This window comes from Oreochromis niloticus, linkage group LG7, assembly GCF_001858045.2.
Source record: "Oreochromis niloticus isolate F11D_XX linkage group LG7, O_niloticus_UMD_NMBU, whole genome shotgun sequence".
Classification (NCBI taxonomy): domain Eukaryota; kingdom Metazoa; phylum Chordata; class Actinopteri; order Cichliformes; family Cichlidae; genus Oreochromis; species Oreochromis niloticus.
This window is the reverse complement of record NC_031972.2, coordinates 64,065,891-64,082,296: the sequence shown is the minus strand read 5'-3', so window position 1 is coordinate 64,082,296 and position 16,406 is coordinate 64,065,891. Positions and strand designations below refer to the sequence as shown.

The 16,406-nt window shown below is 42.1% G+C and overlaps 1 protein-coding gene across 2 annotated transcripts; it reads left to right on the top strand.

Moving 5' to 3' along the window:
* The first annotated feature begins 6,346 nt into the window (after nucleotides 1–6,346).
* Nucleotides 6,347–16,263, top strand: si:ch211-216l23.2 (nuclear receptor coactivator 5). 2 transcript variants are annotated; one of them, XM_005463051.4, is made up of 9 exons: nucleotides 6,348–6,562; nucleotides 6,672–6,758; nucleotides 8,342–8,415; nucleotides 8,600–8,723; nucleotides 10,849–11,048; nucleotides 12,945–13,223; nucleotides 13,318–13,488; nucleotides 13,665–13,904; nucleotides 14,002–16,263. In XM_005463051.4, the coding sequence occupies exons 1-9, from the start codon at nucleotides 6,501–6,503 to the stop codon at nucleotides 14,037–14,039; spliced, it is 1,275 nt and encodes a 424-aa protein (XP_005463108.1). In that variant the 5' UTR covers nucleotides 6,348–6,500; the 3' UTR covers nucleotides 14,040–16,263. The 2 variants fall into 2 exon arrangements, with proteins under 2 accessions (XP_019217519.1, XP_005463108.1); XM_019361974.2 differs by lacking the exon at nucleotides 6,672–6,758 and having other exon boundaries at nucleotides 6,347–6,562.
* The last annotated feature ends 143 nt before the right edge of the window (nucleotides 16,264–16,406 follow it).

Here is a 16,406-nt window from a genome sequence, read left to right as displayed (position 1 = left end):
AAAAATAAAATTATATCTTATTATTTTTTTCATCGCTCAAAATAAGCGTCACACTCGCGGAAGCCGCCGAAACGCCGTGCATTTATCGAGACTTTCGACACCAGGTAGGCCAATTATGGATCTTCGGATCCACATTATATCGGCAGCTGTTCTCCACCATGAACTATGTTAAAAACAAACACCGCTCCCGCCTCACAGATGACAGCTTACAGTGCTGCGTAAAGATGAAAGCCCCGATTTGCAGACGCTGTGAGCAGAGGTTTGGGATTAGAAGTCTCATTGTAAACACATCACGGCAGACCCGACGATGTTTGCATGAACGCGCTTTTCAGCATCTCTTTATTGACCACTTTTCACACACGGTTGCTGTACGCATACAGCCGGCTGTAGCTTTTCAGCTCACAGCCCGACAACACAACAGCAGAGAGAGCACAGGCTTTAAGGCGGCGAGGCGTGATTGCGGGTGCCGCTCAGGTGCGTCCGACTCCCATGCAGCGGTGCTGCAGACCACGCCCCGCCACACACATTAACCAGGTAAAATAGATATTTAGGCAGAATTTTGCAAATATCTTTTTTTTTTTTTGCAGCATAGAGCTTTTTTTCCAATTACTTTTTAAAAGTCAGGTCAAGGCTCCAAAAGCCTTGACCTGAAAAGGGTGGCGGCTCACAGCAGTTTTTGTTTGCTACATGGATCATTTTAGTTCAGCTGGGTGTCTTTCCTTTTGTTATATTTCTTTAAGAGTTCAAAATGTGTTAATTACATAAATAAAATGTAATTTTCTCTGTAGCACTTCATGGATTACATAAGCAACACACCTTAGTTTCTCTGTGGATTCTTTTAAAAAGCAGTTAAAAACCTTTCTGTTCAAACAAGCCTTTTGTTGATCTACGTATTTTATATTCTTTACATTCTTTACATTTGATCTTTTACATTGTGTATAATATCTATTGATTGTATTGTTTATTTTAATATTTGTGTACAGCGCTTTGTGACTGCCTGTCTGTGAAAAGTGCTTAATAAATAAACTTTACTTACTTACTTTAGATGTTCGCACAAAGCACAAAGGTAAAAAACAATATATACAGTGTTATCTTCATTTTAGATTTCAAAAAGTATTTGCGGCTCCCAGTGTTTTCTTTTGCGTGGAAACCGGGTCCAAGTGGCTCTTTGGGTGTTAAAGGTTGCAGACCCCTGTTCTAGGAGATAAAGGAGGACAATAAATCCCTTAATGAGCAGTTTTAAAATGAACACAGGAAGGAAGTAGAGAAAAAAAAGCTTGAAGAAAAACAAGCTTTTAATAAGTCATCAGTAAATATAGGGCTTCATACTAAAGTTCATGTGGTAACTCTGGAAGTCCTTCTGAAAAAGAAAATGGTTGAATAAGAGGAGGCCAATAAGGACAAAAGCTTTAACTGGAGATGCAGTGGAAAATAAGAAGGCTCTGCTCTGTGACAAACTGTTTAAACAACAGGAGTGCCAGGAAAAGAAAAACAAGATGAGTGAACTCTGAGTTAAGTCACGATAGCACACTTAAAATAATAGTTGATTCTCATGCCATCACGAAGATATATCTTCATTAAGGTAACTAAAACATATGTATGTATGTTATTAGAAAAGGTCATAGATAGACTTTTCCCCGTGCTGAATTAAAGCAAGTTTGAAAACAAAATTGGCCAAGAGACACATGCCAAGGACTGATTGCCTTTGGTACGATTGCCAAGGGTAATTTTTAAAGTGTTAAACCTCATAGAACCATCAGTTACTGACGATATGTCCTCAAATCGAGATTTGGAGATGAACGGAATATAATGTGATCATTGTACTTATGTGTGCAGCTGTCTCCAGTTATCTCGAGGGCTGCATTGTCAGTCGTAACCTATATTAACCTTTCCAGAAACAGGCAACGTGGGACTATACACACCCAAGTCAGCTGCACTGACTTGTGCAGCTGTCTCGGGGTCTCCTGGGACTGTACCGTCAGATACAGCCTGGATAATAGTTTCAGGATCTGGAAACAGAAGAATATGGAGATCCAACCTGGTTCAGTTCAGTTCATTTTATTTACACAGCGCCAAATCGCAACAGCAGTCCCCTCAAGGCGCTTTATATTGTAAGGTAGACCCTGCAATAGTACATACAGAGAAAAACCCAACAATCATATGACCCCCTATGAGCAAGCACTCTGGCAACAGTGGGAAGGAAAAACTCCCTTTTAACAGGAAGAAACCTCCGGCAGAACCAGGCTCAGGGAGGGGCGGGGCCATCTGCTGTGATTGGTTGGGGTGAGAGAAGGAAGACAGGATAAAGACATGCTGTGGAAGAGAGACAGAGGTTAATAACAGATATGATTCAATGCAGAGAGGTCTGTTAACACATAGTGAGTGAAGAAGAAACACCCAGTGCATCATGGGAATCCCGCAGCAGCCTACACCTATTGCAGCATAACTAAGGGAGGATTCAGGGTCGCCTGATCCAGCACTAACTATATGCTTTAGCAAAAAGGAATAGAATAGAATAGCTTTTTATTGTCACTGTTACAAGAACAGTGAAAGGCAGTTTGGCATCTCTCCATGTGTGTGAAGTACACAATAGCGTAAGTATTTACACAATAACAGACAAATTCACATTTACACAAGAAAGATATGTACAAGTTATAGATACACCTGCAAACATACACGCACATACAAACATATATGTATATATACATATTTGCATCCGTACATGCATACACACACATATTTCCACATACACGCTTACATCTATATACATACACATACATGCCATCTAACTAGCAGGTGCATTGAGAGGTGCAGTGTGATCAGTGATATATTGCACATTGAGTGGGGGGGGGGGGGGGGGGGGGGGGGTGTTGTATACTAAATAATGTTATAATAAATACAGTTTAAAGAGGTAAGGGTGTTGGTTGCATTGAAGTATAAACAGAAATACGATTTATAAATAAGGTGTAATGTCCATGAGTGTTGGCAGTGCAGTTATCCTCCAATCAGGGTGGAGGTAGGGCATGTTTGACAGCCTGTGGGTAAAAACTTCTGTTGAGTCTGTTTGTCTTCGACCTGATGGACCTGTAGCGTTTACCAGAGGGAAGGGGGGAAAAGTGAGTGTCCAGGGTGCGAGGGGTCTCTGATGATGATGCTGGCTTTCTGCTGAAGTCTGCCAGTATAGATGTCTCTGAGGGGGGTTAGTGAAGTGCCGATTGCCCGCTCTGCTGCCCTCACCACCTGCTGCAGTTTCCTCTTGTCCTCTGCGGTGCAGCAGTTGAACCAGAGTGTGCAGCAGTAGGTCAGAAGGCTCTCAATGGTGGAGCGGTAGAAGTTTACTAGCAGTCTTTGGGGTAATTGGGCCTGACGTAGTTTCCTGAGGAAGTACAGCCTTTGTTGTGCTTTCCCTACCTGGTGGGAGATGTTTGTGGACCAGGTAAGGTCAGCCGAGATGTGGACTCCGAAGAACTTAAAGCTTTCTACCCTTTCTACCTCCTCCCCATCAATGTAGAGGGTAGAGTGCTCAGATCGCTTTGTTCTTCTGAAGTCGATTACCATCTCCTTGGTCTTGGCTGTGTTCAGTTGCAGGTTGTTGTCGTCACACCATTGCTTCAGATGCTGAACCTCCTCTCTGTAGGCTGAATCATCGTTGTTGTCGATCAGTCCTATGACAGTGGTGTCATCAGCAAATTTTATAATGGTGTTACTGGTGTGGATTGGTGAACAGTCATGGGTGAAAAGTGAGTATAAGAGGGGACTGAGGACACACCCCTGTGGGACACCCACATTCAGAATGAGGGTGGAGGTGGTGTGCTCTCCCATTCTTACGTTCTGGGGTCTGTTGCTCAGGAAGTCCAGTATCCAGCTGCACAGTGAGCTGCTGAGTCCTAAGTTGCTTAGTTTATTAACCAGTTTGTGGGGTTGAACTGTATTGAAGGCAGAGCTGAAGTCCACAAACAGCATTCTCACATAAGTGTTACTACAGTCCAGGTGTGTGACGGCTGTGTGAAGAGCTGTTATTATGGCGTCCTCTGTCGACCTGTTTGCCCTGTATGCAAACTGGTGTGGATCGAGGTTTGCAGGGATGGCAGCTTTAATGTGGGACATGATGAGCTGTTCGAAACATTTGGCAATTATGGGTGTTAAAGCAACTGGACGATAGTCATTCAAGCAGCTCACTGTGTTCTTCTTGGGCACTGGAACGATGGTGGCTGACTTAAGGCAGGATGGTACTACAGACTGTAGCAGTGAGTGGTTGAAGATGGTGGTGAAAACCTCTGCTAGTTGGTCTGCACATGCTTTAAGCACTCTACCGGCTACACCGTCAGGACCAGCTGCTTTCCTCGCGTTGACTCTGCGCAGTGTGGCTCTGACCTGGTGCTGCTCCAGCTGGATGGGAGCGTCATCCCTCTCTGTAATGGCAGGATGGGTGATGGTGTCCCTGTTTTCTTGGTCAAAGCGGGCGAAGAAATGGTTTAGGGTCTCAGGTAAGGTGGTGTCTGGGGAGTTGGTTTGTGTGCAACTGTCTTTGTAGCCAGTGAGTGTCTTGATCCCCTGCTACATGTTTCTGGAAAGTTTTAAGCCTAATCTTGAAAGTAGAGATAGTGTCTGTCTCCTGAATCCAAACTGGAAGCTGGTTCCACAGAAGAGGGGCCTGAAAACTGAAGGCTCTGCCTCCCATTCTACTTTTAAATACTCTAGGAACAACAAGTAGGCCTGCAGTGTGAGAGCGAAGTGCTCTAATAGGGTGATATGGTACTACAAGGTCATTAAGATAAGATGGGGCCTGATTATTTAAGACCTTGTATGTGAGGAGCAGGATTTTGAATTCATTTCTGGATTTAACAGGAAGCCAATGAAGGGAAGCCAAAACAGGAGAAATCTGCTCTCTCTTTATCTTCGGTTGTCTTCCTTATCTGTATGACATGGCCCTTCCTCCAACCCAGTATTGGTTGGTGGACTGTACACAGTATGGTCGTCATATCTTTCTAACCATAACCAACTCAATGAACGTGTTTGTTTCTAAGCAATCAATGATTTCTCTAAAAGATAAAAAGAACATGCAGGTGTGCTTATGATTCACTGAAGATCAAACTGGCTATTACCTGTAAAGCCACAGGCAGACCATTCACCTGGATTGCTGAGTGTTGATTAAAGTAAAAAAAATCCTAAAGTGGGATCCTCACAGATGCTTCCAGCTTTCCTCTTAATTAAAGCAACCAAGGTATTGTTTTTTTTTTTTTTTTTTGTGATACTCAGTTTATACTGAGTATAAAGCACTTCTGGATGGATGCAAACTGCATTTCGTTGCCCTGTACCTGTGACATGTGCAATGACAATAAAGTTGAATTCTATTCTATTCTATTCTATTATACTTTACTGCTGTCACTTGAGTGAACCTGACATGCAAGGTCAGTGTTTGTTTGTGGTTTACGGTCACTGTTTTTTTTACATGGATAATTTTGAAAAGCTGTACTGCTAAAAAATGTCAGTGAAAGAAAAACTAAGCAGGTAATGAAGGTGGAGGGGTTTCTAACCTTTATAACCAGGAGTCAACCATCCAAAGCAACTGAGAGTACAGGTGGGAAAGGAGGCAAATGAGTGCCGGGGGCGATTTGTGATGGAAGGATAGCAGCAACAGGGAATGTTTGGAGACGGTGGCACTGAGAAAAAGACAGGAAGTGGAGCTGAAGGTGGTAGAGTTGAAGGTGTGAGTGACCTGAATGGACAGGATTATAAAGGAGTATATCAGAGAAAATACTCAAATTGAGTTATTTGGACTCAAGTATGTTTGGACATGTGCAGTGGGAGGACAGTGCATGTATTTTACAAAGGATGCCGAATATGGAGCTGACAGGCAGGAAGAAAGGAGGAAGACCACAAAGAACGGAGGACTTGCTGTGAGTTGGTGTGACAGAGATGCATGCTAGTGAGATGGAGGGAGATGATTAATCTGAAGGAGCAGAAGAAAGAAGAAGAACAATCTGATATGACAATAAACAGCAGTGTACAAATGTAAATGCTGTATTGAAATCTGTATTTTTAATTAACCTAATTAATGGAGTTATATCGCACATATTTATTTACTAATATATGTGTTTGACGATTATTATCACTATGTATTTCATTTTTGTACATCCTTAGTTATTAAACATTTTGTCAACTTTTTAGTTTAACACCTACATTTAGTTAATTTGTAGTTTCGTTTCTGCCAGTTTGTTTATAAAATCTCTTTTAATGTGTAAACAAAGAGCTGGAAGCTGCTTGGAGTTTCAAAGGCACAACCATTAATGTTATTAGATGATCGTCCAGCAGGGGACGATGGTGCACCTACACACAGTGAGAGCAGTAAAGCCAGAAGAAGAGCTCTTCCCCTCCTCCCCGTTCATCACCACAGGCTGGTATCTGGTAACATTGGCGGAATAACACCAGGAGAGCGTCTTTTTCTGCGTGTGCTTTAAAGCTGCCTTTTACTGAGGTGAAGTTTAAAGGCAGGCAAAATGTCGTCTTGGGTGAAATCACCTGCGGGTGGTCGGCGGCCATCCGGTAACCCGAACGGAAGGTGAGTTTCCAGGCTAGCGAGGTTAGCATTAGCTGCTAGCTCACAATAATATATAAACGTGAAACGCTGTCAATTAGCGGCCCTATAAACCGCCTCCTGTGCTGTGCAGTGCTCCACAGCCGCGTGTGTTTCGGAGGGCAGCTCCATACCCAACCAGAGAGGAGAGGACCGAAGAGCTCAAGGATGCCCTGGACAGGTACCAGCCTCGGGCAGCCTTTGTGTTGTCGGCAATGGTTTAAAGTGACCAAAGCTTTATTATGAGTGATTTACTGTGCACTTTCACTTCTGTGTGTAGTGCTACGCGTCATTCATGGTTTTGTTTTAGACGAAAGAAAATGCACCGTTGTAGTACATAAAAACTAAAAACAGCATTTAAAGCCTCTAAGTTGCCACAAGTCATATTTAATATTTCCTTATAGCTTCCCTACTCTCTTTATGTCAGCACTGGGGAACATCGTACTTCCTTCCCAGCCCGATTTTTCTTTCCTCCCTTAAAGTAAATCATAAAACAAATAATTCTAGGATCTTGTTTACAGGTTTAACTGGTTAGACCAAACTTTGAATGCAGCTCTTCAGTTTCAGTACACTTATAGTTTCAGCTGCCTAACGAGGTTGTAGACTCATCTTTAACACAGAAATCACTTTTATTTGGGCAAGTTCATAATTACATATGCAACAGGCAACGCAGGTACTGATAGAAGCTTGGTAGTCTGGAATCATAGATGTACAATGAGCTAAAGTTACCTGAGCACTTGTTTTTAGTGTGTTGTAAAACAGTTAGTGCTTGGTTGAAGTATATAAACTAAAAGCAGCAGTTCTGAGCTCTGTGCAAACTGCACTGACTTTATTGCGGCCATATCACCTGACTAGTATAGAAGTAACGTGTTACTGCTGCTTCCTAATGAGAAAAATATCGCACACTGTTCGCTGTAGCACATGTGCTATATGGATGGAAGAATTAGGGCCCACCTTTTATCTTTAAGTTAGGTGTCACAGGTGTGTGCACCTGGCTGTGCACTGTGGCGTTCCAAACATTTGTGACGGAATGGGTCATTCTAACGAGTACGCTAAATTTGAGCATCGTACTATAATAGGATACCGTCACTGCCACAGTTTCTTCTGTCCTAGATATTCCACAGTCAACTGTAAGATGTGTTTTTGTAAAGTTTAGGAACCAGGCACTCGGTCACGAACGTAAAGTTAGAGAGTGGGGTCACCGACTGCGCTCTGCAGACTCACTAACTCCAGATTTACAAACTTCTCAAAGAACATCTGCGCTGACATGCACCAGGAGTTTCAGGGTTTGGATTCCGGTAGCTGAACAGCTCCCGTGGGTCTAAAGTGTGGGTGATCCCATACTTTAGTCTCTATTCTGTACTTTGGACAGAAGACGGATGTAATTTTACTTTCAACTATGACAAAATCGAGTATTTCAACACATCAGCTGTGAATCCTTTGACAGTGTGAATGTGAGAATATGCTGACGTAAGGTGTTAGGAAGACATCAGGAATACAATGTTTGCAACAGTCTACTATTGTTTCCATGTTGTGGGGGGAAAAAAGCTGTTTGAGTGAAAGTTAAAACTTTGATGAACTAAATGTCAGACGCACAGGCTCCTTCATGCACTTACTCTCTGGGTCTCACTTTCAGAAAATCTATTTTTAGACATTTATATGATGGTCATATTAAGGTGTCGTAGAAAGGCCTAGCGGAGAGGAGGCATAGAAATACCTCCTATATTAAACTGTAATGACACTTTTCACTGCTTTTTTTTTCAGTTATGAGGAACTAGAGCAAATCCAAAACTACAGTGGAAGTGTGAAGTATGAGGGCTACAAGCATCAGCCAAATGGTGAGATTTGTTTCTTTGTTTCGTCCGTCAACAAGTGAGCAAAATGGATACTCTTTACACAAGAAATTTTTTTAAATCCTCAAATCTTGATTACACATTTATCCAAAGAAGAAAAGAAAAGAATGCAGTAATATTTTTGCCACTTTTTGAGTCTCTTTCAATGTCACCCTTCTCAAACTTCCAGCCAAACCAGAGGGTGGCACTCCAGCAGACAGACGTAAAACGCTGTATCAGAAGTTCTACAGACAGGTGCAGGAGGAGAGGAAGCCAGCCGACTGCGTGGTTCTCTCTGTTACCAAACAGTGCCTGTGAGTATTTATTCATTGCCAACAGAATTTGCTGGTTTATCCTCGACTATCAGCGAGAGGAGACTGATGTCATTCAGTGTTTCCCCACACTCAGGCCCAAGTATATGTGCCGACTCATATTATCTTTTGTTTTTTGTTTTTCTATCCATTTATATCTTCCTCAGCCTTATATTAAAATCTTACTTGATGCTAACAACCTTTCCCTCGCTGGTGTTTTCCCTACCGGTTGGCTTGCTGGCCAGATTACTGTTGTAGTGGTTCTCAGTGTCATTCAGCTGCTTAGTCAGATGCATTGACTCCACCGTCTTGGACTGCAGCTGGCAACAGTAGTTGTCCTTCTGCTTTGGAGCTCTGCTGTGAGCTTTAGGGTCACTTTAATCAGAGCCTGCAGCAGATGGAGGACTGGTTCATGTGCTGCTGTGCTAAGCTCACAGAGACCGCAGAACAAATGAGGGCTTCCAGCAGCAGCTGCAGACCATGACTGTGGAGTTTTGGTTCACTGCAGGATGAGACTTATTGGATGAAAGCTGTTTTAATGTGTCAGTAAGTATGAGGCAATTAAAGTGTTAAGAGCAGAAGGACTTATAACTCTGTATCAGATCTTATCCTTTTATTATCACCGTCAGTTTTTTGCTTGCCTTTCTTTCTTGGTGTGCTGTGCAGGCTGCAGATCGTTTCAGCTACGAGGCTTTGTTCACATTTAACGTGTTGTAACTTCAAATTTGTTCTGGCTACTCAAATTTAGGTTCTTGTTCCCTTTGGAAAGTCTTTTTGTTGATTTATTAACAGTGTTTCACACGCAGACCCTGTGTGTAAGTGTATTCGTATAACCACGTTCCCAATGCAGATGTCTACTGTGAAGTTTTGTCACCATGGCAACAAACAAAATAACAACAAAAACCAACATAAAAGCCCACAGGTTATTTTTGCACACGTAGTTTTCTTCCTGTGTTGTGTTGAATGATTGTCTGTTAAATTAGTTGTGATAACTGACAACCACAGATGAAGCAACGTGAACACCAGGAAAAAAACACCTCACTTTGTCACTCACACAAATACTTTCACATAAAGTTGGAACAGCTGTTTGCTTTTGGTCTCTTGATCAGTCAGTAATGAAGATTGTATTCATTTATGCACAGTCAAAAAATCTTAAAATTCAGTGTTCAACTACACACTGATTTGCATTGAAGTACATTAACAGATGCATACATGCGAAGGTTAAACATTCTTGAATACACTTTTCACATATCAAATGTGCCACTCGGATCACTTTCTGTTAAAATACTTGTTATTTTATGCTTTTGAAAAACTGCCACAGTTGTAAACCAGTGACATTCTACACATGATAAAAGTGTAACAGAGTAGCGGTCAAAGCACATTAAAACTTGCACTCCTTATGCACTGCAAGATTGCAACATCATCAATCAATTTTCACACTCTTCTACACTAAAAGCAACGATTAATTTGAATCACAGATATGGCCGCTTAAGCTTGATTTAGTCAAGCTTAAGCTTGACTTAGTCTATACTCCTGTGTTGAATGGCACGGCCATGCACCCTGTACTGGGTAAACAGACGTGTCCAAGAAGACTTGCTGAAGTTCAAATTGAGCATCAGAATCAGAGAGAGTGCTGATTTAAGGGGACACATTTAATGTGGAATGGTTTCCAGCACCTTGTTGAACTTGCAGGGTGTACTTAATAAAGTGTCCTACTCGTATAGTCACAAGGGTGTTAACCACTGGAATTGGTTCAGCACAGGAGTATAACTCAAGCTAACTACGAGACTCAGTCGATACAGATGGACTGATAAATATAAATTGATGCAACACTTTATTCAACTTTCTCAGTATCCCAAAGACACTAGGAAATACTAGTATTATAATATTTCCAGTACAAACATCTTATTAAGAATAAACACACAATACAACACTAATCATACCTATGAGAGATTTGAAAATCTGTGTTAGCTTCACATAAAACACTGTTTTTGTTGGGAAAGCACATTTTAAATGAAGGAGTCACCCTCTGCTCCGTCACAGATTTAACTCGGGGTTTCTCCTATACGAGGTGAGTCGCTTAATATAGAACTGTCACGTTAACAAAGTGTTTCTCTTCCTCTCAAAGGGATTACCCCAAATCGCTAAGCCAGTGCTTGCAGGAGCGTGGCCTGTCAGTGGAAATGCTCTACCTTCAAGCGGAATCGGGCCTGACCCGGGCCCTGCAGGATGTCCGAGCAGAAGGCTCCCCCTTATGTATTCTGGTGGAGCAGACAAACGTAGCTCTGTCCTCCTGCACTGTTATCATATTCTCAGAATCCCTCAAAAGTAAGTTCGTACCCCTCGTATTCCTTCAAACTTACCAAACCATCCCTTTTACTAGGCTCAGTTCAACAGTCTGTAGATTCCACATCTTTAAACACAAGGTCTAAAACAAATTTCTTGTAAAACCAAATAAATTAAAAAGACACACTACCATTTAAAAGACCAATATCTAAAGTTACACAAAGCTACAGTTCTTCAGTCATGTATGCATTACGTGCATTTAAAAATTGTACAGAGTCTATCAAATCTAAACGTTAATATCTGGATCTTGGCAAACGATCCTTTGGCTTGCACTTGCATATACTTCACACAACAATACATGACAATACATCCCAAAAAAACACAAACTGAGAAACGGTCAATTTATTACAACATGTGTTTCATTTTATGGGTCATCAGTTCTATCTTAAACTAAATAACAAACCAGACCAAACCAACAATCAGACTTCTGTGGAAGACGACACAAAGGCAACGTTGTAGCTACCATTCAGACTGTTTGTTAGCTTACACACCAACTTCACTTCCATCTTTGATTTTTGTGCGATAACATGAGTGTTACTCTTAACAAAACAAATAAATCAAATCTGTATTATTATCAGACGTATGCACGATCTGTGCCATGTAGGTACTCTCCAGTGGGCTCGTCCTCAACATGTCGTACATGCTCGCAGACGCATTTTAACGTTTGTGAGGCAAGACCCAGGTTTGAGGTCTGCATGCCAGATTCAGCTGCATATGAGGTGCAGTCGAGACATTTAGCAACACAGACCATAAAAGTATTTCTGTGTCACCTCAGTCCTGTGGGAACCACAAAACTACAACGTTTCAGCTGGAACTTTATTTCAGGGAGGACAGAAAATTCTCAGGATGGGGTGAAGATTGTATACAAATCCTTTCACAGTTCCACAGCGGTGTGTGTCACAGTCCAGCTGACCCAGTTTACTCCTGCAGTAGAACTGCATTTTCACATCTGAACCTGGGAGGCAGATTTGCTGTGAATGTCAAAAGGAGACCGCGACCATGTTCCTGATGCCTGTGGTTTCTCAAACTGAGAAATTCTAGGTCGAAGCTGAACATGCAGCACTTTTTAACAGAGACTGATCCTCGACTCCAAAGCCTGACCTGAACTTAGTATCTGATCTGATGCAGATCCAGGTCGTGGTGAACTTGTCCCTGCACAAGTGCGAGATATCAGAACAGGACTCGGAGTGCTCTAAATATGATCACGAGGAGAATATTGGCTACGTTTAAATCAGTTATGGTTTTATGGACCTTTATGATCTCACCTCGTAACTCTGGGGATTTTCATTTGATTTTTTTTTATCTTTTGTATCCTCCTGGACGAAGCGTGCGGCCGGTTTTACACAGGGATGACCCAGGCTCTGGATAAAATCAAACTCAAGTTGTAATAATGTGCAGTTTGCTTTAAATCTGCTTAATAAAGGATAAAATGTCATATTAGCACACGTAAACGACCTAATCTTTATAACACAAATGTTAAACACATTGTTAGGTGAATTCAACCAAAATTACATCAGTTCAACAAAAACAATTGTCTGTCCTTAGAAACAAAGCTGAAAAAGCGTCACCATTCATTATATTTAGAATAAAATGTCTGGATGCACATTTAGATAAATTCAGTACTTATTAATCATGTTGTATTAAAGTTACTGATAAATACACATATTTGCACAAAATGCATGTCCCCCAGTGCCACACATCCAGCAAACCAACCCCCCCCTCAGAAGCATTACTTACCAAAATACTAATTTAATCAGCTGATCCCAACATTGACATCAAACCGATCTCAGCGCGAGCTGAAAGGAAAATCTTTTTTCACCTCTTTCTCCCACCTCAGCCTCATGACACTTCACCGTTACGTTCCCTTTCCCTCCTCAGTCCATCGAAACATGCCCAAAGACCAGGCCATGGACTTTGTTCAAGCAGAGTACAACCGCGGACTGGCTAAAGAGCGACCCCCGAGGGACCCTGCAGACATTGCAGCCGAGGCGTCGCAGCTGCTCGATGACTTTCTGGATCGAGAAAAGATCGCGCGCCACACCGTTCCCTCTGAAACACGCCAGCTCCTCGTGCTGTTAGCTGAGGGTGTGCATCTGTACCCCGAGGAGTTGGAAACCATCTCGGAGTACGTGCGCTCTCGGCAGGACCACATACAAGGTGAAACGCCGATTACACAGTTCCTACAGAAGCGCTGTTTCAGCTTTGACTTCTAACAGCTTTACTTTGTCCTTACGTCGTTTTTTCTTTTTAGCTTCCAACAGCGAGGGTGAGAAAGGGATCATGTTACCTCCAGGGTTAGGAAAACCACCTCCTCTGCTTCCGACTCCATCTGGGCCACCGCAGCCTCAGCCTGCATCTTTAACAGGGGGGCCCATGGGAGACCACGCCTCACCTTCACCTGTACCCCTCTTGCCTTCACCAGGTTTGGGTTTTCCCTCTTTGTATCTTTTTAAGTCTATCAAAGATTTAATGCTGTGGGGCTGTGAAGCATGATGAAAAGTCCTAGTGTTCTACTTTGGTGAGAGCGCTAAAACCTACCACAGCATTGCTAATCATGAAAAGCTAGAGGCTCATTTGCTTCCTTTTATTTATTTTTAGTTGCTCATCCCAAAACCAAACCTCCTCCGCTGCTCTCCTTGCATCGTCTTCCTGGTCCGTCGTTAGGGGGCCCAATAGTCCGAGGTCCCCTGTCATCACACATCCCTTACGGCGGTCCTGGTGTGCCTCGTGGGCCCCTGCTCCACCCTCCTCCTGTGTTCCACCCAGGCCCCAGAGGTCCCACTAGAGGAGCTCCTCCCACTCTAAAGAGCGCTCGCCCTCCACTTCTGTCGTCTCCAGGTTAATCTTTGGTTTCTTTTGGATTTTCTTTCTTTTTCTGTTCTTAAACTTTTGTCCTAAATTTTTTTATTTTTTTTTTCCCTATTTGTTTTCTCAGGTGCTCCTCTTCTTCGTCAGAGTGTCCCCCGGCATTAGGAAATGACACACACACACACACACACACACACACACACACACACACACACACACACACAAAGTTGCAGGTTATGAACAGTGCTCAGTTCATGTTAGAGCAGAAGCATCCTTTTTTATGTGTTAATCTAAATTTAGCTGGAAGATAAGAATGAAAGTTGATGTTATGTCTTCATCTCACTGTGGGTGGTTTGAGTCATAATGTTAAGCCCCCCCCCCGGCATCGGTGCCTTTTTTATGTTTTGTCTGTCGGTTTGGATGTTAGGGTCTGTGACTGTTGGTGACTGTTGCACAGGTCCTTCAGTTAGTTCGGTTGGCAGATTGCACAGAAGTACAGCCACGCAGTAATCAATACCCAATCACACGGCTGCAATAGGATGTCTTCTGTATATAAACGCCAGGAGCCTGCCTGCTTTGTACAGTTTTTCAACATGGTGCGTTAAATTTCTCAAAGTTTCTCTGGACGACAAATATTTCACTTTATAATGGTTTGTTCTTCGGAGCAGCATTTCTGGTTCCAATATAACTTTATTCATGTGTAATTTTATTTGTGCCACAGATAAAAGTGGCACAAATAAAGAGTCCTCTGAAGGACTCTGTATGATGCATGCAGTGTCTTCATGGCAGAACACAAACACGTGTATTTGTTTAATTGCATTTCCTGCACTGTGCACAGTGAAATTGCTGCCATGTACAGTACACTTCAGTAAAATAATCGTCCTTCTGACGTTGGAAAACTGTCAGCTTTGTTTTGTTACCCAGGCTTCTGACAGAGTCCTTATATCAAAGCACAAGACTAAGCTCCAACTATTTCCCAGCATAAATGGAAGAAATGTGACTCTCTTCATTGTAAATCCAGTGACCACATATTTTCTAAACGGCAGGTCTGATGTGAATAAGAAAGCTCCACAGGTTTGGTTACACACTGTAGGTTTCAGCCTTTAAGCTTAATATCTGTTAAATATGTGATGCAGGCAGAGCACACGAGTCTAGAACAAACAACTACGTATCATATGTGGCTTTTTTTTTTTTTTTGTCATTGTCAGTTTCTAGCACACTGTTGTTTTGTTGCTAATATTTATTAGCATTATTGAAAAGCATTCATCTGGTTAAGAAGCCTTTTTCTGTTGGAGCCACGGGAGGCTGAGGCCTCATAAAGACAAACACTTTGGTTCACTTTTGTAGATACTGTAAAAATGTTTCTTTTTCTTCACGTTTTTGAATCACTGTATGCTTTTTCCTTTGCTGTGTAGCGTGCTGATGTTGAACAGGTTTGGAGTCCTGATTATATTTTCAAAGAAAACATTTATAAATGTTTTGAGACGTTTTTCTTTTATTATGAATTTAAATGAACATCTTGATACAAGTTCACCAAACATCTTTCTGTAAATCTGAGTCTGAATAGATGGTAGTGCTAAAATTTCTAACATGTACGTATTGATCAAAGTGCAAATCTGTACAGTTTGATCTATTTAAGTGAATAAAACATAAAAGTGAACCCTTCGTGTATTTTGCTGTACAACGAGCAGCTGCAGCAGCAGTTGAGGCCTGAACAGGCTTTGGTTTCTTTGCATCATGGAGCAGTTTTTAGGCTGTATGACGAGCAAGCAAGCTAAGATTTTTCAAGCTCCAGTGGAGGCTCTTGCCTGGATGGAGATTTCTGGACTCATTTTTATTTCCATACTGGAAGCTTGCCTGGGCTGCTGTACAGTAACACACAGTAAACAGCTTCCAGGCTTCATGGTAGCAAACTGCATATTAAGTGGCACAGAAGTAGTTGTGTATATTTGTATTGCTGATTTTCTGTTGCGTGTTTGCTATAATGTTTTTTTGACATCTTTTAATGTAGTTTTAAAGAGCAGAGTCTCTACTTTGCTCTTTTTATACACAGTCATGTTGCTGACCTGTTGCCAGCTGTTTCCTTTTACTGCCACCTGCTCTTCTAGCCTTTTTGTCTATCAGTTTATATATGTTCCATATATTCTACTGTGAATAATCAAGATTTTTATGTGTTTTTTTTTATTTACAGTCCTGTGCAAAAGGTGTTAGGCAGGTGAAAGGTGCTTTCAGAAATATAAACAATTGGCTATTGGCCCCAAATGTATTCTGCAGCAGGACAATGACCCAAACACACAGCCAAAGTCATGAAGAGCTAGCTTCAGCGTAAAGAAGAACAAGAGGTACTGGAAGTGACGGTACGGCCCCCCACAGAGCCCTGAGCTCAACATCATCGAGTGTGTCTGGGATTACATGAAGGATGTGCGGAAGCCAACATCCACAGAAGATCTGTGGATGGTTCTCCGAGATGTTTGGAACAACCTACCAAGATTCTTTATTTGTCGCATGCATAGTTATAAAAGTACAACACGC

Excerpts from the sequence above, each read along its gene's own strand:
- si:ch211-216l23.2 (XM_005463051.4), top strand. The coding sequence starts at position 6,501 with ATGTCGTCTTGGGTGAAATCACCTGCGGGTGGTCGGCGGCCATCCGGT. Across the intron at positions 13,489-13,664 it reads ACCCCTCTTGCCTTCACCAG|TTGCTCATCCCAAAACCAAA; the intron begins GTTTGGGTTTTC and ends ATTTATTTTTAG. Across the intron at positions 13,905-14,001 it reads TCCACTTCTGTCGTCTCCAG|GTGCTCCTCTTCTTCGTCAG; the intron begins GTTAATCTTTGG and ends TTGTTTTCTCAG.